The sequence below is a fragment of the Eretmochelys imbricata genome, chromosome 3, assembly GCF_965152235.1.
Source record: "Eretmochelys imbricata isolate rEreImb1 chromosome 3, rEreImb1.hap1, whole genome shotgun sequence".
NCBI classification, from domain to species: domain Eukaryota; kingdom Metazoa; phylum Chordata; order Testudines; family Cheloniidae; genus Eretmochelys; species Eretmochelys imbricata.
Window position 1 is genome coordinate 104,925,048 of NC_135574.1, and position 25,352 is coordinate 104,950,399.

Consider the following 25,352-nt stretch of genomic DNA (forward strand, 5'->3'; position numbering starts at 1 on the left):
CACATCCTCAAACTCAGACATACACACACACACACACACACCCCAACACACCTTCTGCGACCTAACAAACCCAACAGGGCCAAAACCTTGTCTTCATTACATCTGCAATACAGAGCCTCTCATCCTGTCCTAAAACCCACCATGACCACTCAGAGACCCCTCTCTTACCCCAGATTCCACCTCAACCTCAGCCCCCATCCCATCACTCCGCAACCCTATTGCCAAAAAATATCCCTCTCCGGCCCAACCACCTCCCCCAGCATAGCAGCCTTCCACTATTTCCTTGCTACTATTTCCCCTTTCACCCCAGCCCGCTCCTCATGTCAACAACCCTCCCTCACACCAGGGCACTGCGATTGTTTAAAGCCCCAGACTCCGGAGTCCAGGGATTACATGAGAATCCCATTACCCCTTTACAGAGCAAAGGGTGCATTTCTAGCTGCTTGTGGCTAGGGAAAAAGATTGAAATCAGAGCCCAGTGCCCTCTTCAGGCTCCGAATCCGGGGAGCAGGGGCAGAATTTTTTAAATACCATGGTCTCCTACCCATCTTACTGGGGGAAGGGGAGAAGAAAAGAGTCTGATGTGATATTTGAACTCTCAGGGCCGGCGAGTTACTGCCGCCCCTCCCCGCCCCGTCGGTACCTGTTTCCGGGAGCTCCCCGGAGCTGGCCCCGCTCCGGGGCAGCAGCATGGGGAGCAGGAAGAGAAGCGGGGCCGCCGGCCGCATCCTGGTTCGGGGCGCGCGGGCCGCACCGGCCGAAGGCGCGAGCGGGAGACGGGCTCGAGCGCAGCTCAGGCGCCAGCCTCCGAGTCGCGAGGAAGGGGGCGCCCGCCGCGCCCGGTTCTAGTCACGTGACTGGACGGGGGGCGGGGTGGGCGGCCGGACTGACTCTGCGCTGCCGGGCCCGTCTCCGCGCGCCGCGTTGTCGCAGTGCGGGGAGGGCTCTGCGCCGGCCCGGCCCGGCCCCCCAGCACACGCTGGAAAACAACACCCCGCCCTCCCGCCCGGTTAACCCTCAGCTGCCCGCAGCCCAGCGCGTGTCACGGGTGCTCTCCTTCGACGCAAACAGCCCGGCAGCCCCGGACGTGCAACATGCGTGCGTCTGTCTCACCCACCCAGCCACAGAACCAGAGCAGGGGAGGGTTGGCAGAGACCCCGGCTGCTGCTAACACGTCTCTGCGTGCCGGGGGGAGGGGGGGTGCAGCTTCAGGTGCTGCCCTCACCCTCAGCACCGTCTTCACAGCTCCCACTGGCCAGTTTCCGGGGCGGTGCTTGCAGGCATAGGCAGCGCACGGAGATCCGATGCGCCCCCCGGGACACACAAGAGACTTGCCAGCCACAGCTGCTTCCGGGAGTGGCATGGGGCCATGGCATGCAGGCAGCCTGCCTGAGCGCTGCTGCGCCGCCCGCTGGGAGCCACCTGTGATAAGCACCTCCCAGCCAGAGCCTGCACCTCACACCCCCTTCCCAACACCCTGCCCCAGCTCAGACCCCATTCCTGCACCCAAACTCCCTCCCAGACCCCACACCCCGCTCCTGCACCCCAATCCTCGGACTCAGCCTGGAGCTCCCTCCGGCACCAAACTCCCTCCCAGGCCCTGCACCCTTTCCATTAATATAGTAGAAATGTGTGGCCTGTGACGACTTACCAAAGTTTGTGGAGTGGCCACCCTTGCGAAAATTATTGCCCACCCCAATCTAGTCCAGCCCCCCTGCTCAACTCCAACTAAATCATCCCAGCCAGGGCTTTGTAACCTTTTCAGTTACCAGGTGTATAACCTCAGAGCTTTGTAACATTCCATCACATGATCAGGGAGCCTGTGAACAAGGGAGTGTGTGTGGCAGATAAGGCAGTGAGAACAAGGGAGTGTTTGCGGGACTGGGCAGAGAGGAACTTCAAGGCGAAAAGAACCCAAAGGGAGGAGCCAGTTGTGCCTGATGTAATCTGCCCTGAGAAGGCAATCACAGGGAGCTGTAAAGAAAAGAAGAACCTGGTATGCATGAAAAGAACGAGGTCTGGGAATGCTTCTCAGTAACAGACACAGAAGGAAAACTCAGTGTACGTGACAGGAGCCTCTCAATTCCAGTAAAAAAAAGAAGGCACACACACAAGCCCCCTGCTTCTTGACCTGCTCGCCAGCCCAGATCCGTGACTGCAGGCGGACACACCAGATCTACTATGCTTTGGCTTCTCGGCTTCCTCTGCTGTCTCCAGTAACTCTCTGCCTGCGTGAATTTGTGGGTGCATGAGGGTATGAATGTGTGACTGCATGAATAAGCTCCATCCCTTTTCTGTTTGATCCGATAGCAGCATTTAATAAAACCAATATAAGTGTAACCCTGGGTTGGTTTCTAGGGAAATTGAGATAACACTCAAACTTCATTGCACTGTGACCCCATTCTGATAACAAAAATTAGTACATGACCCCAGGAGGGGGGACTGAAGCCTGAGCCCGCCTGAGCCCTGCTGCCTTGGGTGGGGGGGCGGGGGGAGAGCTAAATCCAAAGGCCAAGGGCTTCAGCCCCAGGCAGGGGTCCTTCAACCTGAGCCCTGCCACTCAGGGCTGAAGCCCTCAAACTTTGGCTCCAGGCATTGGGGCTCGGGCTTTGGCTTTGACCCTGGGCCCCAGCAAGTGTAACACCAGTGCTGGTGACCCCATTAAAACAGGGTCCCGACCCACAGTTTGAGAACCATAATATAAGGGGTAAAATCCTGGCCCTATTGAAGTCAATGGACTTCAACAGGGCCAGAATTTCACCTGAAGTGTTCAGTAAAATGTTTCAGAGGTTGTCATATTGCATTTATATTCTCTCCTTACTCGTAATTGGCAAAGTGGAAATTAAAAATAGCAGTCATACAGTTTGGGGAGAATAAATATATATAATTTTACTTACAAGTCTAACAAATGTATGGGCTAAATGTTGTTGACATTTAAAGAAGTAAAAATGAATCAGGCTTTCAAAAAGAATTACTGGCATATGACAAAGGAACAACACTTTAAAAATAAGTATACAGGAGAAGTAAGACAATCAGTATAATCCAACACACTTATTTCTATAACTAGAATCCTGAATCTTATCACACTTCTTTCTCCAAGCCCTTGTATTCAACAGCTCTTGTAGTCTACCAGAGTGAGCCCGGAAAACAATGAACCAAATGTTCAATATATCAAATATTAGGCCTAACTGGTGAACAAACTAATGGATCCATCACTCCATTTTGGGGTCCTTAAGAAAGACTTTGGGGAGAAAAATTGGCTACTGAAGCAAGCTTCACTGCTATGGCTGTCACCCCCACTGTCTCCTAGAACTCCAGGCCTTTATCATCCTGGTCCTGAGAAATATTCCGATCATATTGGGGCCAGAGAGAAACACAGATAACATCACCACTTTTACCTGTTCTGGCTGAATCCCAAATACCACCTGAGATGAGAGTGTGTCAGACTTCCCTCCCCCCCCTTGTGTGTTCCTTTCCCATCTTATTTCTCCTCTTTCCTCACTCATTTTTCCTTCCCAGTCATCCTTTCATATCCCACTTCATATTCCCTCTCCCTTCCAGTTGACATGCCCCCCCCAGTCAAGCTCATGGCACTGCAGGAGTTTAAAAGACACAACACATTGTAATACAGGGATGTTTATCGAAATATTTAATACAGAAGAAAAGGCAATATAAAAAGTACTTTGCTTCACAGTTTGAGCAATGGCCTGAGCTTTCAGCTACCTCACTAATTCATGAGGTATATTTTAAAAAGTATAGTTATTTTAAGGCACTCCGCTAGTTTTAATAGACTGTCAGCACTGTTTTTTTTTTCAGAAGAATTACTGCAAAAAGTTATTATTTTGCAGTATATTTTGTGCATAGCTGCAGGTGATATAAAACAGAATTTAAAGCAAAAATAATACTCTATTTTGGCATAGAATATGCAGTGTCCTCTCAGGGCTGCTTATATAAGTAGCATTACCCTTCCAGTCCTGCAGCAGCTGGGGGGCAGGGAACATTCTGGTGAATAGCATATCTTGCTGTTCTGCCCGTTGCCTTTTTGAACAAGGCCCTTCTCTGCCTTTTGGTGGGTGACAAGTATCAGGGTAACGTTCTCCAACATAAGGACTGCATACAGAAGTGCACAATAACTAACCTATACTTTGCAGCTCCCACCTTCCAGCCCATGCAAACCGCTAACCCACCTGCCTATGCAGACCCCCCACATTACCAGCACACATAATTACTAACCTGACCACTGCTGCCCACCCATCCATCCAGTACACCACCATTCTGGGACTCGAACAGGCTTTCTATGCAAAGGAAAAGTAAGGTGGAAAGCATATTGCCATTTTCAAGCTCACCCCACTAATTACCAGATATCAGCACTCTGAGAGTCCAGAACTCATTTAATTCCTAAAGAAAGAGAAACAGGAAATAGAACAGAAAACTGCTGCAGCATAAACAAATAAAGCAAAGGAAAAAAAGACAAGAATCTCTGATATTCCATTCATATCACATTCACTCAGTCATATACCACACGCCACGTAAGAGTTGTGTCAACATCAGAAACTTCTTCAAGGTAAGGTAAAAAATACTCCTCTAACTTATTCAACCCCATGAAATCCTAGATCCTGTCACTAAATGACAGGTTTCAGAGTAGCAGCCGTGTTAGTCTGTATTTGCAAAAAGAAAAGGAGTACTTGTGGCACCTTAGAGACTAACGAATTTATCTGAGCATAAGCTTTCGTGAGCTACAGCTCACTTCATCGGATGCATTCAGTGGAAAATACAGTGGGGAGATTTATATACATAGAGAACATGAAACAATGGGTGTTACCATACACACTGTAACCAGAGTGATCACTTAAGGTGAGCTCTTACCAGCAGGAGAGCGGCGGGGGTGGGGGTTAGGGGGGAACTTTTGTAGTGATAATCAAGGTGGGCCATTTCCAGCAGTTGACAAGAACATCTGAGGAACAGTGTGTGTGTGTGTGGGGGGGAATAAACATAGGGAAATAGTTTTACTTTGTGTAATGACCTATCCACTCCCGTCTCCAAAATTGAGGGGAAAAAACATTTATCATTGTTGTCATGGAGACTGGAATTAGTACAAAAACTACTTGTTCTTTTTCTCAGTTCCCCCAGCTCCTACACATGATGTGCTGCAATCCCCACAGACCTGAATGTTATCAATCTTAGCATACCTGCTAAATCTCCAGGTCAAGAAAAGGAAGACAAGAGATGAAATATCTCAGGAACTTGTGAATGCAGCCAAAAATAGGGATAAGAAGACAGAGGATTGGAGGCAAGATCTCCTTGCAGAGAGGATCAAGGACAGAGAATTGATGAATGATAGCATTGAGAAAGACAGAGATATGCAGAAACAGCTTATGGAGTTGATACAGACGCAGACAGTCTTGCTGGAGAACATTTTGAGGCAAAGTTCCCACATAGCACCACAGCCCTAACCCAGCCATCCTTCAGCCCATGGAGAACAATGCACAGTGGGAGTAGCAGTAACCTTCTCCAAGTGCCAGCCACAGGCACTTCCTTCACCTTTCCAGAACCCAAGACAATAAGAAGAGTGAATACTGGAACCACAGCTTGACTCCTGCAGCCACAGTTGATGGTTTCTTTCCTCTCCATTCTACATGCCATGCTAAGGACAACATGCAGCAATGTTTGTGACCAGTACAGCACAAACATACACATGCCTAAAAGTTCTGAGTGTATATCATATCTGAACTATTGTGTTCCATAAAGTTTGCACTATTTTATGAAGCTCCCTGGAAGTGCGGGGACCACCAGAGCCTGGACCATGGCTATGCCTCCCTGCTCTGCCTCAAGGCCCGTTCCCACTTACCTGAGGCCCCCCAACCATACTCCTGCCTCTCTGTTCCCTCCCCCCAAGGGTCCCACCCACTGCTCATACCTGTCTGCCCCCTCCCCTGAGACTCCCCCACCCATTGCTTGTGTCTCTCCACCCCCAGTGGGCAAGAGGCCCTCAGGGGAGGGGCTGGAGAGGCCTGAACAGGAGTGCCTCTAGAGAAGATACAAAGTGGGGACAGGAACAGGTGGAGTGAGGGCAGGGCCTCTAGAGAAAAGGCAGAGCAGGGGCAAGAAGAGGAGCAGCACGGGCAGGGCCATGGTCGGAGAGGATGAGTGGGATCAAGGCCTCTGGCTGAAGCTCAGGTAGGGCCATAGCTCTAATGTAGTAGCACTCTAAAGGCAGCAGAGCAACACACCTCCAAATAGAGGGGGTACCATATCCTGTTTAGGAACGCTTAGCCTTCCCTGGCCTCTTATACCTGCTGCCAGTGCTGGCCTGGCTGTCTAAGTAGCCCCACCCTCTGCACCTGAGAAAGGGGTGGATCTTAATTAATTATAAAAAAGGGTAGCAGGCAGTTAAGGGGACCTGAGGTGGTCCTCTTAATAGATTGTTAGTGGTGTTACTGCTGAGATCATCCATGCTGAGAGGAACTGTTCTAGAAAGCCAAATAGATAAGAGGAGAGACTGTGTGAGAGCTCTTTCTTGTTGAGGTTGTTAGGTAAGAGCCAGGAAATCTTGAGGTTGTTTTTGAAGAGAGAGATTGACTTGGGGATACAATTACTGTGCTTCTTCAGACTTTGAGGTAAGAGTTTGTAAGGTCTTCTCTTGTTAAGAAGGCTCAACTAAAAGGAAAATGCCATACCTGAAAGTGGCTTGGTTGGATTCCCTGAGCTACACTGGGCAATTATAGCACTAGCAAGAGTGGCGTTTAAAACCATGTTAGTTGACTGTAGTTAAGGTGTAACTGCATTATTATTTATTTAGTATTATGTCTAGTGACATGGTCCTAGTGTTCCACAGAGAGCTCACTCAAAATGCAGTGTTGACAACTTGGGATTTTACCGTGAGTTTCACAATATTTGGTGATTTGCTTAAACCCAAGATTCACTTCCTGGATTCAAGTGATTGCAAGAATTTCAGGTTTTAATTAAAACAAACAACCAAAAAACTTTCTAGCCCTTGTGGCTACACAGAAAAGCTTTAAAAAGGACAACCTGAAAAGCTAAAACCCAGAAAACAAATAGCAAGAACCTAACATTCATTATTTTTTTTCAAAGTTTATGATTTCTGTCTAAGCTAACTCATGATTTTTGGATGTTTGAGTCTAGCAACACTGCTGGTGTGTACTCTTGAATATGGAGGTCTTCAGCCTGGATCAGTGGCACATGTTTTCCTATCTTAACATAACCTAGAGATTGAATTGCACTGCCTGTTTCCTACTTGATTCAGTTGTGTGTGCTTCAGAGTACCATTTGGAGAATTCCAAACCATGTCATATACTGCATTGTGTGCTACAGCATACACATTTGAATGAGAAAGGAAAATAAGCTGCATAGCTCAGGGACTTTAGATCCTAAATTATGTAGAGGTGGCAAGGGTCTGTGAGATGAAGTTGGTAGCTCTGTTGGTAGACTCATTAAAACCAGAATAATACCCTGGTTCCAATAGAGTCATTCCACTGAGCTGGGAAAATATTTCACCCAACTGTGTGCTAAATCACAAAAGAGGAAGGGTATAGAAGAGAGTGAAAAATGTTTAAGGCTATTCAGAACCAGCTCTAGGCACCAGCGAAGCAAGCACGTGCTTGGGGTGGCACATTTCCAGGGGTGGCATTCTGGCCCCCCCTTTTTTGGGGGGGTGTAGTTGCGCTCTCAGAGCTGCACCACTTAGATGGGGTGAGGGTGCCGTGCCCCCGGCCACTGCGGGAAGGGGAAGCCCCAGCCCTGGGATGCTGAGCTGCTAGGGCCCAGCCGCTACCTGGGGAGGAGAGGGCGAGTCCTGCCGGGGAGCTGGGGCTGCACCACCTCATCTGCGCACTGGCTGCTGCGCTGCCTTGTGCCATCCCTTATATCGGGGCTTCTCTGTGTGGCCGGGCGGGGGGAAAGCCCCTGCAGGCGCTGGGAGAAGGTGATGTCACTCCCTCCGCTTCCAGCGCCACCTGCGAGCCCCAGCCCCACCTGAGCTTGGGGCGGCAAATTTTTTGCTTGGGGTGGCAAAAAAACCCTAGAGCCGGCCCTGAGGCTATTGCTTAAAGGTATCTGTTCTGCAAGTCTGGTAAAACATAACTTGATTACTAATAAGATAAAAGGCTTTTTTTTAAAGTAACTTCCTGCTAAGAATATTTTCTTTGGAAGTATTTTTCTTTGCAGAGCAAATCATCATCAATAACCCTTCATCTGTTTTTGAGTTATAGTAAGGTGAAGAAAAATACATTTTCCCCTAAGTGAAAAATTCTGCCTACGCTATCTTTAAGTTAGGCTATTGATCAGTGTCTGACATTTGACACTTGGTACGAATATAGTTGTGTATTTACTTGATTGGGTAAAAACAAGAATTAACAAATGAGACCAATTTTATAGTGAGCACACACAACAGAAAACTTCCTAAATGTACAGACATGCACAGAGGGCCTAATCCAGGTTTCATTGACAAAGGGTGTCATTAACACTGGGCTTCGGTTGAGGCCCTTATACATGCATGAAGTTAAGAAAGTGCCCAGGTATACTATGTGGACTAACTGGCTCAAGGACCTGACACAACATGATTGAACAACTCCAACCTAGGAAAAACTTAGTCCTATGCCCAATTCTCTTTGGCTAGGTGCTAAAAGTAGCAGTATTGATATTGCAGCTCAGGCTCTCACGCCTAAGGGATTGGGGGTGGGCTTCAGAGCCCCAGCTGCAGTCCAAACTTCAACATCCACACAGCTATTTTTAGCATGCTAGCTTGAGCCCAGCAAGTGTGAATCTGTCTATCTGGGCTGGGAGGCTGCCTGCTCCCAGCTGCAGTGTAGACATAAGCATGAGATAAGCTTAGCATGCTAGTGCATGACTCTCACTCCCAATGAATGTGACTTGACATATCTGTGGGCTGGCTGGGCCCTCTCAGAGTAAATACACAACAAAACTCTTCCCCATGCCAACCCAGGCTGTAAGGGCCTAGAGGCCGTTTACTTTCCACCTCAGTCTGTGGCCAGTCAGAGGAGCCAACCTCCCTCCTGCGGCTCTCCCTTGGCTGAAAGTTCAGCCCTTTAGGGAACACCTGACCCCTTCTATGTCTGATAAGCGAACAGAGTTGGCTGGCCCCAGGCCCTTAAAGGGGTAGACTGCATACTCTTACACTGGACTTCTTGGTTACCCGTGCTGTTACACTCCTCCTCCCAGAACCGTCCACAGCCACAGGGCTGCAGGATCTGTGCACATATGTGCTCCAGCTCCCCTTCAAGCTCACAGACCATCAAGAGTAGGCAGCACCTCTCCTTCAGTGTTTGCTGATGCTCTTCTACCACTTGTTCCCAGGTATACTGATGTGTCCCCAAAATATTCCATTTCCCTTGAGACAACATCTGGGTTCCCACCATACACTGATCAGTCTCAGATCTGAACTTCTGTTCCTTAGCACTCATATCTGCGGGCGGAAGAGCCAATTCTGCTCCTGCAAGTATTTTGCAATACCAGTCTATAGGTTGCAAGGTTGGATTACAACCTCTACTCTGGTCTTGTCAGCCCTGCACTCAACCTACCTGGGTGTACTGGTCTTTGAGTCCAGTCCCTCTCCTTGGGCCAGAATGAAACCCTTCTTCCCTCCTCTCTAACTTCAAAGGGCACCCCTTTACTATGTGTCCCACCATCCCACATCCAAAGCAAACTTCAGAGTAGTCCTTCGTCCATGGTTAGCTGATACACCACTCATACTGTTTGTGGGATTAACTCGTAGGAGGGGATCCTAGTCTTTCCCCCTTGGCTAAAATAGTTTCCCATGTAGCTGCACTCAGTTAATGGGCATTATCTTGATGTGACCAGGTTTTTTGCATTGGTAACCTACTACCAGGACTTTCCGGCTATTCCCTAGGGGAAATTCCCCTAGGTTTGGGGACTGGTAGTTCTTCTGAAACACTCCATCTAGGGCTTCCCAGGATTCTGTCCCCTTGAGTCTTTCCCCCAATTTCCCCAGGTCAGGGCATCTTCTCCTCTTGCCTTTCCAAGTAGGACACTCTTGGTCTGGCATACTGTTCAATTCCCTTGACCTCCAAGTAGACCTCCATTCTCTCTTGCACCTCGTACACGGAAGATGGCTGAAAATGCCTTCCCCAGCTTTGGGCTCCCAGAGGCAGGATCTACAGTAATTGTTTCAGAGCCACCAGGCCCATGACTCAGTTACCCTGCAACAACTGGCCCAGCTTATACACACCGGAATGCTCTGAGTGGAAATGGCTCGACCCAGAATCAGTGACAATATGCCTCTAGAGTCCGTCCTATTTGGCTAAGTGGCAGCTTTTACTTCAGGATATGAGCCAGGCTGCTCATTGCTCAAGGCTTGGTGTGCTCCTGGGCCTCTTCCATCAGACATGGTGCCACACCAGGATCAGCTGGCAGCACTGGGCACTCAGGGCTTATCTACACTACGCAGCTTTTAGCGACAAGGCTATGTTGACACAGCCTTATCGCTAAAAGTCAGTGTGTGTGAATGCTCTTGATCGGTATTTATACTTCCAGCCCTGTGAGCGGCAGTAGCTTTTTGAGCAGGAGAGTGCTCCTGCCGCTAAAGCCGCATTCACACTGCCACTTGCGTCGGCAAAACTTTTGTCTTTCGTGGGGGGGCTTTAAGTACCCATGAAAGACACAAGTTTTGTTGACAACGTCGCAGTGTAGACAATCCCTCGGAAGTGTGGAGGAAAGCTCTAACTTCACCAACCCCGGCCAGGCCTTCCTGAACTATCCTCCCCAGGACCAGCAAGACTCCCTATAGCAAGTTACTTCAGGAACAGCTCCTGTTGCTGATGTTGGGCCTCCTGTCACTGCTGTTGCACAGCAAACCCCTTCTCCTGTTGCTGGCTTTGGCTCTCCAGTAGTTGCAAGAGGACAACCAGGATCTGCATCTGCTGTTCCTCTTATTGCTGCTGGGCCACTGCCACCAAGCATAGAATGTCCACCATCTCTTCCCCTAAAACAAACACCCATACCAGGGGAGGCATCTGACAAACCATGCCCACTATCCTTTCCATCTCTTCTGTAGCTGTTTTTGTTGTCTCTTTTGCTTCCTCAGTTTCCTCTGAGGGGCTGACCACCTGCCTGCAGTCTCTACCAGATGCAGGCTGGTTGACTCCCTCACCAGCCCAGGAAAAACTAGCACCACATCCATGTTTCTTTCAGGCCCTTCCCCGGGACATGGTTTATTAACTCCAACTTGCAAAGCAACACCAAACACTGACCAACAACCGCTGCAGAGGCCTTTCACCCTTTGGCAATGGCTCTCTAGCTGAGCTCTCTCAGCCCTTCATAGAAACATCTGAGCCCTTCTGATAATCAGACTGTGTTGACTGGCTTTATCCTCCCAGGCCCTTAAAGAGAGAGGTCACTCTGTTACGCTGGACTCCTTTGTTTCAGCTGAAATAAGAGGTGGTGGTTGTTCAGTTGCAGAAATGAGGAACTGATAGAAATGTCATGGGGAAAACTGTTCCCTTAATTTAATAACCCTTCCTTTGCTATATTTCTACAGTTTCATGAGAGGTTTTTCTTCTAGGCCTGGTCTAAACTTAGATGTTTTACCACCATAGCCCTATTGATAAGTGATGTGGCTTTTGTCTTTTGTTTTCACTGAGATGGCACTAGTGTAGCCAAGGCCTGGCATTGTGGATCCTAGACAGGCGCCAGGTAGCGCCAATATTAGAAAGAAAAACACCCTGGGGGGAAGTGAGGGGAGGAAGCTGCAATGCTATACAAGTAGAAGAAATAAAGTATGTAGGGTGAGATTTCTCAGCACCCTTAGTGGTTGCCTAATTCTGTCACCACTGAAACAAATTAGTTTTATTGTTCACTTCAGTAGCAACAAGATTAGGTCAGTGATGACCCTTTTGAAAAATCCTACCCACAAGCTGCTATCCTTCCCTCATCTAGCAAAAGGTATAGTTTTATTACAGTAGCACTGGAGGCCTCAGCCAAAATCAGGACTTCGTACATAGTGACATTCCATTCCCTGAAAAGCTTATCTAAATAAACAAGACACATTTGGGAAATAGGGAGTGGTGGTGTCCAGAGAGGGGAAAGAGCTTCAGGGATAATGGGAACTTACTCTAACAATTTTTTTTTTTTCTTCAGTGCTAGAAGAAATCAGGTCAGTGCTCCTTTACCATTGTCATATTGCTTCCTCCCATATTGCATTTTGGAGTAAGTACCACATGTTTCTAATTTGCTTTATGTAGTATGAGATTCCATGGTTGAACAGAGCCAGAGCAGGTAGCAAAGTATCAAGCCTGATGCACAAATCCTTCAGTTCTTCTGCTGTTCAGTGGTGTTTATAAAGGAAAGTGAGACAGGAGTTTTAAGTGCACTTTGTCAATTTTTCCAGTAGGCAGCAAGTAAGTAAGTTTCCTGTTTCCAAACTAAGCATTAAACTGCCAAAATTATTTGTCTAGACTTAGCAGTTCTTCAGTCTGTGAAGTCTCAAAGGCCTAAAAAGCATCAAGTCCAGTTTGGGGGATGGGGGGAACTTCTAATTAGATGTTCTGTTTTTAATTTCAATAGTGGTCTTGTATTGCAGAATAGCAGTGGCATGTACAATGTTGGCCTTAATGCATTTGCCACATTCCAGTTCACTACACTTCCATAAACAAGCCAGGGTTTCAGGGCTTTTTGGTAATTGAGGATTTTTTTATTATTATTTTTTTTTAACAAGTCTTTTTCAGTGTGACTAGTCCAATGAAAGACAGGATTCACATTACTTAAGTCAATAAAGGGAAAACTTTCAAGTATTTACTAATTTTGGTTGCCTCAGGTTTTGGGTCCCAGTCTGAAACTGAATTTCAGAGATGCTGAACCCTTGCAATGCCTAAAAAAAAATAGGCATTCAAACCAGCGGACACACTTCATCTTTGGCATGAGTGTCTTGCCTACAAGTTCACTGTCTGTTACAGTAAAATTTGTTTTAAATCCAGCCTCCCTTAGTAACCAAAACTTGTTCCTATTGGATAAGTCTTTCTACATAAATGGTTAGTGGTCTTCTTTCCAGTTCCTAATGAGCACCAAGTCTTTCAGAATTGGTATCCTCAATGGCATTCCCAAAAGAGAACCCAAAGGTGGAATAGGCATGGAAACAACTGAGATGCTCAACCCTAGATTCATGTCTCTTCTGGGACATGGAATCTGGAACCTGAAATCTTGTACTACTGCTATCTTGTTTTTGTGGGTTTAGAGACGAGTATCAATCAAGCACCTTTCACAAACATGCCAAACTTCAACAGACACAAATTGATAACTTATGAGATTGCCAAGTATAGATCCTATTTTCTCTCTTTTCAAAGTTCAGTGGTATAGTAGGGAGGATAGGAAGGAAGACTAAATGCTCCATTTTTCCTCTTTTAATGCAGCAAGGCTGAATAAAAAGTTGAGCTGAATGTCAGGGGAAACCTCCTGACCTAAAAATGACCAGAAATAAACTTCCTCTCATAAAGGGATCCCTCTTTGCCAGTGAAAACACATCTGGCCGCGGCAGGAGCTCCAAGCTGCAAATTTATCAGTGGTCATAGGTGAGGAAGCAGGACTCCTAGAACTGGACCTAATGTTTAGAGGTCTGTGCTTCATCTTCAGGAAGCATAGTACAACAGGTGCAGCCCAGGTGTCTTTATGCCAACCTTGTGCCCTCCAGATTCTGGGCTACTTGAGAGCCCAAAACAGCCTCTGGCTTCTCTGCCTTATGGCTTCTGCTGAGCTGAGTTGCAGTCCAAAACTCATGCAGCACCATGTGATGTAGCCTGCCCTCTATCCGGGGAGGTGGTGAGGGTTAGTGCCATCGCAGTGGAAATGTTGCAGATGCTGATGTATGTTTTTGCCCTCTTTCCCCTCCTTCCCCCCCCCCCCGATGTTTTCCAGCCCTCCAATATCTCATGGAGGTGGGAGAGGGACCCCGCATGTTTCAGTGATGCATGGGATTGGACTGGCCACCAGGGAGCAGGAAGGAACAACTCTCCTTTCCCTGTCTTTTTTTACTTAGCCAGTCATAGGGGTCATGCTGGCCAGGGCTAGTGTGTAGGCACCATGTAGGGTGACAGTGTATGCCCCCCAGCCAGCCCAGCTCAATACCACCTTCCAGCCACTGTGGGTCCTGGTGAAGACACCCAGACTGCAGGAGGGGCAGCACAGGGCATGGGGCACCATGGGATAACTGCTGGGATATCTCTTCCCTGCCTGGAGCCGTGTCCCCCAACCCCTGCTGAACTCAGTAATGTTCTTTGCCCCCTCAATCACACAACTTCCATGCTTCCCTGCCCCAGCCTGCTGTCAGCATGCCATCTATCCTAGGGCTGTGAAGGGGTAGCACAGGGCCTCTTATAGTGTCCTTATGTTGTGCTTTCACTAGGGGGTCAGTTATGGTACATTACCAGTCCTTATAAGCCATACACAGCAGTGCATAGGGGTCTGAACGGGGGACAATCTCTCTCATTATGTTTAAAAGCATGGACTTGATTCCCAAAAGATGGAACTTGTTGCAAAAGTCTGAGCAGAGTTGACAAAGTAGAAACTTTTTTCCCCCAAGAAGAAAATTATAGAAACAGAAATGATGGACAGGGAAATTTCTTGCTTAAGCTATGACAACAAGTTTGCTGCTGTTCTGAAAGCTAAGTGAGAAAGTCTGCCAAAATAGGGCCAGTGACTTTGAGAGTTGAGTCCAGGCTTTTATTATTTGAAGAATGGGCTTGTTGTAAAATTAGGTTTCAGAGTAGCAGCTGTGTTAGTCTGTATCTGCAAAAAGAAAAGGATTACTTGTGGCACTTTAGAGACTAAGGAATTTATTTGAGCATGAGCTTTCGTGAGTTACAGCTCATTCATCGGATGCAAGCAGTGGAAAATACAGTGGGGAGATTTATATACACAGAGAACATGAAACAATGGGTGTTACCATACACACTGTAACAAGGGTGATCAAGTAAGCTGAGCTATTACCAGCAGGAGAGCGGGGGTGGGGGGGTGGAGGGGAACCTTTTGTAGTGATAATCAAGGTGGGCCATTTCCAGCAGTTGACAAGAACGTCTGAGGAACAGGGGGAGGGGAGTTTTACTTTGTGTAATGACCCATCCACTCCCAGTCTTTATTCAAGCCTAAGTTAATTGTATCCAATTTGCAAATGAATTCCAATTCAGCAGTATCTTGTTGGAGTCTGTTCTATAAAGTTTTTTTTGTTGAAGAATTTTGTTGAAGGTTCCGCCCCCCCTCCTGCTGGTAATGGCTCACCTTACCTGATCACTCTCCTTACACTGTGTATGGTAACACCCATTGTTTCATGTTCTCTATGTATATAAATCTCCCCACTGTATTTTCCACTGAATGCATCCAATGAAATGAGCTGTAGCTCACGAAAGCTTATGCTCCAATAAATTCCTTAGTCTCTAAAGTGCCACAAGTACTCCTTTTCTTTTTGCGGATACAGACTAACACGGCTGCTACTCTGAAACTTGTCATTATGCAAGGCACTGAATTTAGCCGTATGGAGTGGCAATCTATCAACTTCATGAAAAAACTTGTACAGATACAGACAGACATCATCTTCCTTTCCAAATGCAAACAGATGGACATCATACCAAAAGGACTGAAGGTAAAAAATCCATTACAATCTACATATCACACAGAGTAGGCTGACAGCTTGTGCCACATGCTCTCAAAGAAACTGCGGAACCACCTGATCAACATCCTATACAGCAAACAGGGAAAGATTAAGTATGAGCTCTCAAAACTGGATACTCCCATAAAAAACAACCTTCCACACACACTTCCTCGTGGCTGGACTTTACAAAAACTAGACAAGCCATTTACAACACACACTTTGCTTCTCTACAACAGAAAAAGGAATCTAAACTACTACGTGTCACAAGGGGCCTCAATAGTGGTTTCCTTAACCCACCCAGCAATATTGTTAATCTATCCAACTATACTCTTAGCCCAGCAGAAGAATCTGCCCTATCTTGGGGCCTCTCCTTCTGCTCCTACACACCCACAAACATGATATAGTTCTGTGGTGACCTAGAGTCCTATTTTTGACATCTCCGACCCAAGGCATATTTCCAACATACTAACCCACAGAGACCTTCCTACCAACACTACAAAAAGAAGGATTCTGGGTGGACTCCTCCTGAAGGTCGAAACAGACAGGACTTCTACATAGAGTGCTTCCACCGACATGCACGGGCTGAAATGGTGGAAAAGCAGCATCACTTGCCCTATAACCTCAGCCGTGCAGAACACAATGCCATCCACAGCCTCAGAAACAACTCTGACATCATAATCAAAAAGGCTGACAAAGGAGGTGCTGTCATCATAAATAGGTCAGAATATGAACAAGAGGCTGCTAGGCAGCTCTCCAACACCACTTTCTACAAGCCATTCCCCTCTGATCCCACTGAGGGTTACCAAAAGAAACTACACCATTTGCTCAAGAAACTCCCTGAAAAAGCACAAGAACAAATTCGCACAGACACACCCCTAGAACCCCGACCAGGGGTATTCTATTTGCTACCCAAGATCCATAAACCTGGAAATCCTGGATGCCCCATCATCTCAGGCATTGGCACCCTGACAGCAGGATTGTCTGGCTATGTAGACTCCCTCCTTAGCTGGGAGTGCTGGTAGCGTAGGGTCTATCTTTGAGACACCACTGACTTCCTGAGGAAACTACAATCCATCGGTGACCTTCCTGAAAACACCATCCTAGCCACTAATGGATGTAGACGCCCTCTACACCAACATTCCACACACAGATGGACTACAAGCCATCAAGAACACTATCCCCGATTAATGTCATGGCAAACCTGGTGGCTGAACCTTGTCCTCACCCACAACTATTTCACATTTGGGGACAATGTATACCTTCAAATCAGCGGCACTACTATGGGTACCTGCATGGCCCCACAATATGCCAACATTTTTATGGCTGACTTTGAACAACGCTTCCTCAGCTCTCGTCCCCTAATGCCCCTAGTCATGCTACATTGATGACATCTTCATCATCTGGACCCATGGAAAAGAAGCCCTCGAGGAATTCCACCATGATTTCAACAATTTCCATCCTACCATCAACCTCAGCCTGGACCAGTCCACACAAGAGATCCACTTCCTGGACACTATGTGACCATCGCTTATCAGCACTGTAAACACCATCCTATACCAGAAACCTACTGACCACTATACTTACCTACATGCCTGCAGCCTTCATCCAGACCACACCACATGATCCATTGTCTACAGCTAAGCTCTACGATACAACTGCATTTGCTCCAACCCCTCAGACAGAGACAAACACCTGCAAGATCTCTATCAAGCATTCTTACAACTACAATACCTACCTGCTGACATGAAGAAACAGATTGACAGAGCCAGAAGTTACCTACTACAGGACAGGCCCAACAAAGAAAATAACAGAATGCCACTAGCCATCACCTTCAGCCCCCAACTAAAACCTCTCCAATGCATCATCAAGAATCTACAACCTATCCTGAAGGTTCCTACAACCTATCCTATCACTCTCTCAGATCTTGGGAGAAAATCCAGTCCTTGCTTACAGATAGCCCCCCAACCTGAAGCAAATACTCACCAGCAACCACACAACAAAACCACTAACTCAGGAACCTATCCTTGCAACAAAGCCCATTGCCAACTGTGTCCACATATCTATTCAGGAGACACCATCATAGGGCCTAATCACATCAGCCACATTATCAGAGGCTCGTTCACCTGCACATCTACCAATGTGATATATGCCATCATGTGCCAGCAATGCCCCTCTGCCATGTACATTGATCAAACTGGACAGTCTCTACGTAAAAGAATAAATGGACACAAATCAGACGTCAAGAATTATAACATTCAAAAACCAGTCGGAGAACACTTCAATCTCTTTGGTCACTCGATTACAGACCTAAAAGTGGCAATTCTTCAAAAAACAAACAAACAAAAAAACCCCACAAAAACAGACTCCAACCAGAGACTGCTGAATTGGAATTAATTTGCAAACTGGATACAATTAACTTAGTTTTACTTTGTGTAATGACACATCCACTCCCAGTCTTTATTCAAGTCTATTTCCCCATGTTTATTCCCCCACCCTCTCACTGTTCCTCACAGGTTCTTGTCAACTGCTGGAAATGACGCACCTTGATTATCACTACAAAAGGTGGTCCCCCCGCCCCACCCTCCAGCTCTCCTGCTGGTAATAGCTCAGCTTACCTGATCACTCTTGAAACAATGGGTGTTACCATACACACTGTAACATGTTCTCTGTGTATATAAAATCCCCCCACTGTATTTTCCACTGCTTGCATCCGATGAAGTGAGCTGTCGCTCATGAAAGCTTATGCTCCAATAAATTCCTTAGTCTCTAAGGTGCCACAAGTACTACTTTTTCTTGTTGTAAAAGGCACTTCTGGATATTGAACTTGCTCATTGCCATCCTGGTGTAAAACACTCTTGCCCTGTGTTTTAGATATAATCTTAAAAAGCTCCTGGGGTTAAATGAAAGATTGCAAGAACGGGGCTGGTACTGCGAGTCTGAGAGGTCAGTTGTAATATTCCAAGATGGTCATTAAATGTTCAGCACATACATGGTATGGAGAGTGTCTGAGAATTTGCGGAGGAGAAGAAACAGATATATTCTACAGGGATCTCCTTTTTTCTGTTATGACATGTATCACTAAGGGCATGATTTGCAAACCAAATCATGCCCTATCTATATATGTATGCAATCTGGGTGAAACAAATACTTGTTATACAGGGGAGGCGGGAAGAACTAACCTTGGAGACAATATTGTGCATATTTTTGGATACCAGTATCTGTTTTAATTTTTCTCTCTTTAATGGCTACTATGCTAACCTTTATATGCTAAGTTCTTTGAGACCGGTACTTACTTACTTTTTTACTATTTACATGTACATCAGAATGGACCTATGACCTCCGATAAGGTCTCTAGGCTCTATTGTAATACAGATGAACAGTAAATATACAAGTAAAGCAATGTTTGCATAATGTAAAGACTTTCCTGCAAACTATTTGAATGTGATGTGAAATACGTTTTGAAGTAGCATGCTAATAGGATGTTGCAGCAGTGTAAAACACCATTTACCAAAGCAAGAATTTTTGCTGATGTGGTCATTTGCATTTATAACCCATATCTTGTATGTGATCAGTGATATGTGCAGTTACACCTCAATACAGTTGTACAACAGTTTAAAGGGTGATGGACTCAGTCTCACCAGCGTAAATGGCTGGATAAGTGTTCTCATTCGTGAGAACAATGTAGCAGTTCCTCAAAACAAGGACTTAAACCCTCACAAAAATCCCAACTTCTTAGTCATGTTCTGACCGCAAATCTAGGTTTGTCTGAGATTGTGGCATGCATATAGTATCTTTCATTGTCTTGCTTGTCCTTGTTTGTATATGTTAGGATGGTCTTGAAATAGATAAGAATTATATTGGCAGGGTAACTTGGTGATTCTTCCTATCTGAACATTAACATCCACAGACCAAAATAAAACCTTGTAGTTTGACTTCTAGATTTGTCAATTTCCCTTCAAATTTACTTGCATATGCCTTATTGAAAGTCAAAAGCAAACTTTAGTACAGGAGCAGATGAGATCAATCGGCTTATAAATATCTGCATGGCGGATATTTGAGAAACCTAAAAGCACTGATTAGTCTCATATTCCAGGCATTCACTAGTCTTATTATCTAATCTAGGCATTTATAACCCTTCCAGCAGAATAGAAACTGAGTGCCCTTATGTGGCTAACATTATAGGCAAAAACATTTTCCAAAGCTATAAAACAAGCTTAAAAAATGGACTTGCTCTCCTGCAACACCATAACTCAAAGGACAGCACATTTGCAAGGAAGGTGCACAGTGTATCATTTAAACAATATCCCCACATATTTTCTTTTTGCTGCAAGTCCAGGACAGCTGATTGATTTTGATACAAAGTTGTATGTAGTTTTTTTGTGTAAACAAGGGAATATGTAAGAAAGGCCCTTAGTGGAGCTCATAGGTCAATGTGGAGGCTTCTGGGGAGGAAGTTCTTAACTTGCTTTAGTTAACCTGAGGTTAGCAGTGAAGACATGGCAATTGGGCTTTTAACTCAGGTTAGCAATTCATGTTCAACCCAGGATCTCTGATCAGCTTTAACCCTAGGTTTAAAAAGTGAGTTGTTGTGTCTTCTCTGCTTTTTTTTTTTACCTGCAGGTTAACTAATCCGAATTAAGTACACACCTCTTTTTTGGCAGTACAGACATACTAATTTACAGAGTTCCTAAGGTGAGAGGTATCAGGGGACTGTCTGGAGAGTATTGGAATACAGTGCCTGTGGTTATTACATTGCATGTGGACAGTTCATTGAATGTACTTGTGATATATTAAAAATTCTGATGTGGCATTAGATAAATTAGATATAGTATGAAATGAAGAATCACTCTTTTCTTTTTATAGTTGTGGCAACAAAGACCCTGCTGGGGTCAGGGGAAGTTTATCTCCTTTCCCCTATGGGGAATAGCTAAAGAATAGATGTTCAGAGAGGAGACTGCACCTGTTTTATAGCAATATTTATAATGCACCCATATTTTTCAGAAGTACTCACTCTCTTGTGTGCCTCAAGTTTTGGATTATCTTAACCTGAGATGCTTTGTGCCTTATTTTCATAGGCTCTGAGGACCTTCTGTGCCCATTGAACCCCAAAATGGAAGTGTGACCGCTTTCTCAGGGTGCCCAGGACTGAGTCATCCCGTTATGGCCCTGCTTCCAGCATGAGGGACTCTTTCTTGTAATAGCTGGGTGTCAGCTCGCTGACTCTGCCAGCCTTCAGCCACTCGAGCATTTTCCTCTGCTAGCCCCTACTTTGCCTTGCAGATTACCAATAGGTGCACCCCAGCCTCGGAGTCTCTCTGAAAGCATTCCCCTCCAATGTCCAGTCCCTGTTTTGGACCCTTGCAGTAATTACCAGATTCAATGCTCCCAAGGGATTAGTATGCACACACCAGTTTATTTAACTATCCGCTCCAGTATAATAATAATAGCACTGTAATCTATTTATAGTGAGAACAAGTACACGTTTATTAATGAAGACTAAGATCTTAAGAGATGGTGAGGAAGGGTAATAAGAACAATAGGTTACAAATACAAAAATATAACCTGCTTTTATTCACCTAAAACTTAACTTGAACAGGCTACAATCCCTTGTTTCAAAGAGTCTGTCACCTAAGCTTTTTCTGCAAGGCTTGCTGGCTTTCAGTGAAACCAGGATCCAAAAGGTTCACCAAGGTTTTCTTCAGTGAAATGAAATAAATGGACATTTTGTTATTCTCCTTTATATTTTCCAAAGTTCATTCTTTGTGCCCAGAGTCAGGATGACTCCCTAATGTTTAATTTCTGGTGCCTTTTGACTTCACATGTCTGTTCTTTATTAGCATGCAGTTCAAACTGGAGATGGGAGGCCCATTGTGAAACAATACAACGCTTCATTTACTTGATCGTTACCTAGATGGATGGACAAATGCTCCTGATCTGAGAGAACGTGTCTTAGCTGGTGACTCATACCTTGATACAGACTCTCGGGATGTATTTTTGCTATATAGACAACTTTGAAAATATTGTCAGTATATACATGTCACAATGATGTTAATGACCAAGGTGAAGCCAGCTTTCATCTGATACCTAACAAGACACTATTTATGGATGAAGAGTATGAAAGCTGTGTTGTTAAGTTTGTCAGGCCTGATAGGATTTGCTAACGCACAGTTATGAACCGTTTGCCAGTTTGCACCAATTGGCCTCTGTCACAGGAGGCATACACAATGAGTGAAAACTTCTGCAAATGCTGGTTTTTACCTTTATTTAAATCCTACTCCCAGTTTTGGAGTGGACAGGGTTCATGTCTCTCGTAAGCAATTGTTCTAGATATCCATTCCAGTTGAAATTGCTGTTCTCCAATTAAAAGGCTAGGCATACAGATTTCATAATGAGAGAGAAAATGATGACCTCAGTTTAAAATAGGTTTGCTATTATAGAGAAGTCAATGGTTGTATCTCACATAGACAATGATGTGTAGCACTTATTAATAGGGAGGATTTTATTAGATCTGTTTGTACTTAATGTGGGGTGTTTTGCAATAGATAAGTATTGAACTAAGTATTTTGTTACTTTATATTGGGAACATGGACTAGTCACTAAAGCATAGGACTAAGTGTCAGGAGTCATGAGACCTATGGCTTTGTCACCTCAAGCAAGTAATTTATGTTCTCAGTTCTCAGTTTCCCGATCTACTAATGAGTATAACAATGCTTACTTCCTTGTTCTTGGGTTAAATTTGTTGACTACCTCAAAGCACTTCACAGACAAAAGTTGTGGAAGAACAAGGTATAATATTAAAATGACTTATGCCTTGCTGGCTGTACATATCTGATTATTCATAGCAACTGCAAATGTAACTGTTACATATAGAAATCCAAATAAAATACAAGGCATAATCAAATGTTGATAGAAAAATATTTCATCAACATAGCTGCCAGATATACAGCCAAGTAGTGGATTCTCTATCACTTGATATCTTCAAATCAAGACTGGTTGCTTTTTTGGAAGATATCCATTAGACAAACAAAAGTTAATTTTGTTCAGTGTAGGGGTACCTGGTGAAATTGTATGCTCTGATATACAAGAGGTCAGGTTGCATGATCTAATGGTCCCTTTGGGCCTTTAATATCTATGAAATACTTCTGTGTAGAGCTACACATCAACAAGTTACAAGACAGAAGCCAATGCACAAAAGGGAAAAATACTTCAGATATTTTAAAATACATAATTGAATTGTACTAGAGAAGTATTCATTCTATTCATGCTAACCAAAACGATATAGCTATGTTTCACCACTAAAGCCATTTCCTCAGTCAAAAACAACATATTCTGCTCAAGATAATAATCTGTTTTATACAAAAGCTCCAAGCTGTGAACAGGAAACAAGTCACCAACACCATAATTAATACTAAGCAAGATAATAACAAAGCCATTGCATACACCCACTCACTATGTCACTTTGAAGGAATTACTTAGTAAAATAAAACATAAAACTTGAGTTCTTTATTTACCAAGAAAGAAATCCCTTAGAACCTGGCATTTTTAAATAGATCAAACAGTATGGCAACCAAAGAGTAAAATGCTTGGTTGGTTTTATGAAACCCAATACTTGATCAGTTTTTAATCAAGATGAATTGAAAAATATTGTTAAAGGGAAAATGCTAATTAAGTAGTCATAACTGAACATCATAAAGAAATTGATGGGAGGTCAGAAAGGAAAAATATATGTTGCAGATATTTAGGGGTGGGTTTTTTTTTTTCATGCCCTGCTGTTCCAATACAATCACATGGGAAGGGGAGAAGAAAGAGAAAATAACTCTGAAACAGAAACTTGGACAGATATACAACACCCATGGCCACCATCCTCTTTTGTTGAATTCTATGCTTTTGATTCTTTGTTGCTTTGCATCTACTGTGCTTATATGTATGTAAAGCAGGTGATAAATACTACCATTCTGATTTGGAAGCATTTTACACCCACCTTGCACTGGGATAAAATGACTACATTAATGAAGGAGAATCCTGTCCATCCTTTGGACATCTATTACCATCTTTCGCAATATATTAATCTCTTCTCAAAATAGATTTTTACCGAACTTTCCAGTGATGTAGAGAGAGGTCCTAACTGGAATCCCAGATCTAGACACCTCTGAACATTGTGAAACCCAGCTCCGGTTCCAATCTATCTGACTGAATGAGAGAGGCTAGGTGTCAGCCAGGGTCTGCATAGGGGAAACTTCCTACCAATCCCTCCTGCCCACCCCCCCACCAAAAAAACCCACAACATGTTCCATACATCTCCCACCCATACCCAACAACCCTCCAAGTTCGCACCCATGCTCCTTCTCAGCAATTTACTTCCCACTCCCTCAGCTCCTCCATTACCCCTGACTCCCCCCAGCCTTTGCACTGTTTCTTAAGGCTGTGGAAAATACAGAACTCGTAGTTTAAATGAATTATTAATACTAATATTAATTATCAAATACAGAACTGTATTAATAGTTCAGTCTCAGAATAAACCCAAGAAATTCTATTCCACAGGGTAACTTCTTCTGTAAACTATATGTGCCTGAAAATAGAGGCTTACAATGAAGTTGTCTTCCCAATAATACCTTAATGTATGTGCTGCTGTGGTCTTATGAAGCATTTATAATCTGGGGGAAAAATTGGTGGAGTGGTCAATAATGATGAGGTTGGGTTAATTATTCAGACTGATCTGGGTGACTCACTAAGATGCGTTCACTTGTACAACATATGTTAGAATACAGCCAAATGCAAGGAGATACATTTAGGATCAAAGAATGCAGGTTACACTTACAAGATGTACAGCTGGGGGAATTCTGCACCAAAAAATTAAAAATTCTGCCCAATATTTTAAAATTCTGCATATTTTATTTGTCAGAATAACACTATATAATCACACCAGTTTCAATTATTTTGGTAATTTATTTCAAAATACCTGCCAGCAAGTATGTTTGTAACAATACAGACCACAAAAATGATTCAGGAAATGTTTTTTGAAAAATAGATTCCTTATTAGGCATATTAATACAGTTCTGTAGTGTAGTTTAAATGAATTATTACTCAGAGCTCTGTATTTTCCACAGCCTTAAGAAACAGTGCAAAGGCTTGGGGGAATCAGGGGTAATGGAGGAGCTGGGGGAAGTAAATTGCTAGGAAGGAGCCTGAGTGTAAACTTGGAGGATTGTTGGGTATGGGTGGGAGATGTCTGGAACATGTTGTGGGTTTTTTGGTGGGGGGGTGGGCAGGAGGGATTGGTAGGAAGTTTCCCTATGCATTAGTGAGAGCAGAACACATTACTGGAATACTATGTCCAATTCTGGTGTCCACATTTCAAACAGGCTGTTGAAAAATTAGGAATGGGTTCAGAAATGAACTACAAGAATGATTTGAGATTGGGAAAACCTGCCTTATAATGAGAATTAAGAAGTTCAGTTTATTTAGTTTACCAAGAGAAGGCTAAGAGATACCTCATCATGGTCTAAGAGTACCTACACAAGAAAGATTTATGATAGTAAATGGTTCTTTGATCTAGCAGGAAAAGGCATAACAAGATCCAATAGCTAGAAGATGAAACTAGCAAATTCAGATTAGAAATAAGGCATACAGTTTAATTATGGTAGTTAACCATCAGAACAACCAACCTAGGAACATGCTGGATTTTCTATCACGTTATTAAAATGAAAACTGGCTATATTTC

At 44.5% G+C, this 25,352-nt stretch overlaps 1 protein-coding gene across 2 annotated transcripts in view; it reads right to left on the reverse strand.

The window, feature by feature from the left end:
- Positions 1-931, reverse strand: part of IFNGR1 (interferon gamma receptor 1) — a 35,083-nt gene extending 34,152 nt beyond the window's left edge. Inside the window, exon 1 of one of the 2 annotated variants that reach the window (XM_077813109.1) lies at positions 644-931. In XM_077813109.1, the coding sequence (XP_077669235.1) occupies positions 644-728 (85 nt within the window). In that variant the 5' untranslated portion in view covers positions 729-931. The remainder of the gene's footprint in view (positions 1-643) is intronic. The other variant, XM_077813110.1, reaches the window with a different exon arrangement.
- Between the last annotated feature and the right edge of the window lie 24,421 nt (positions 932-25,352).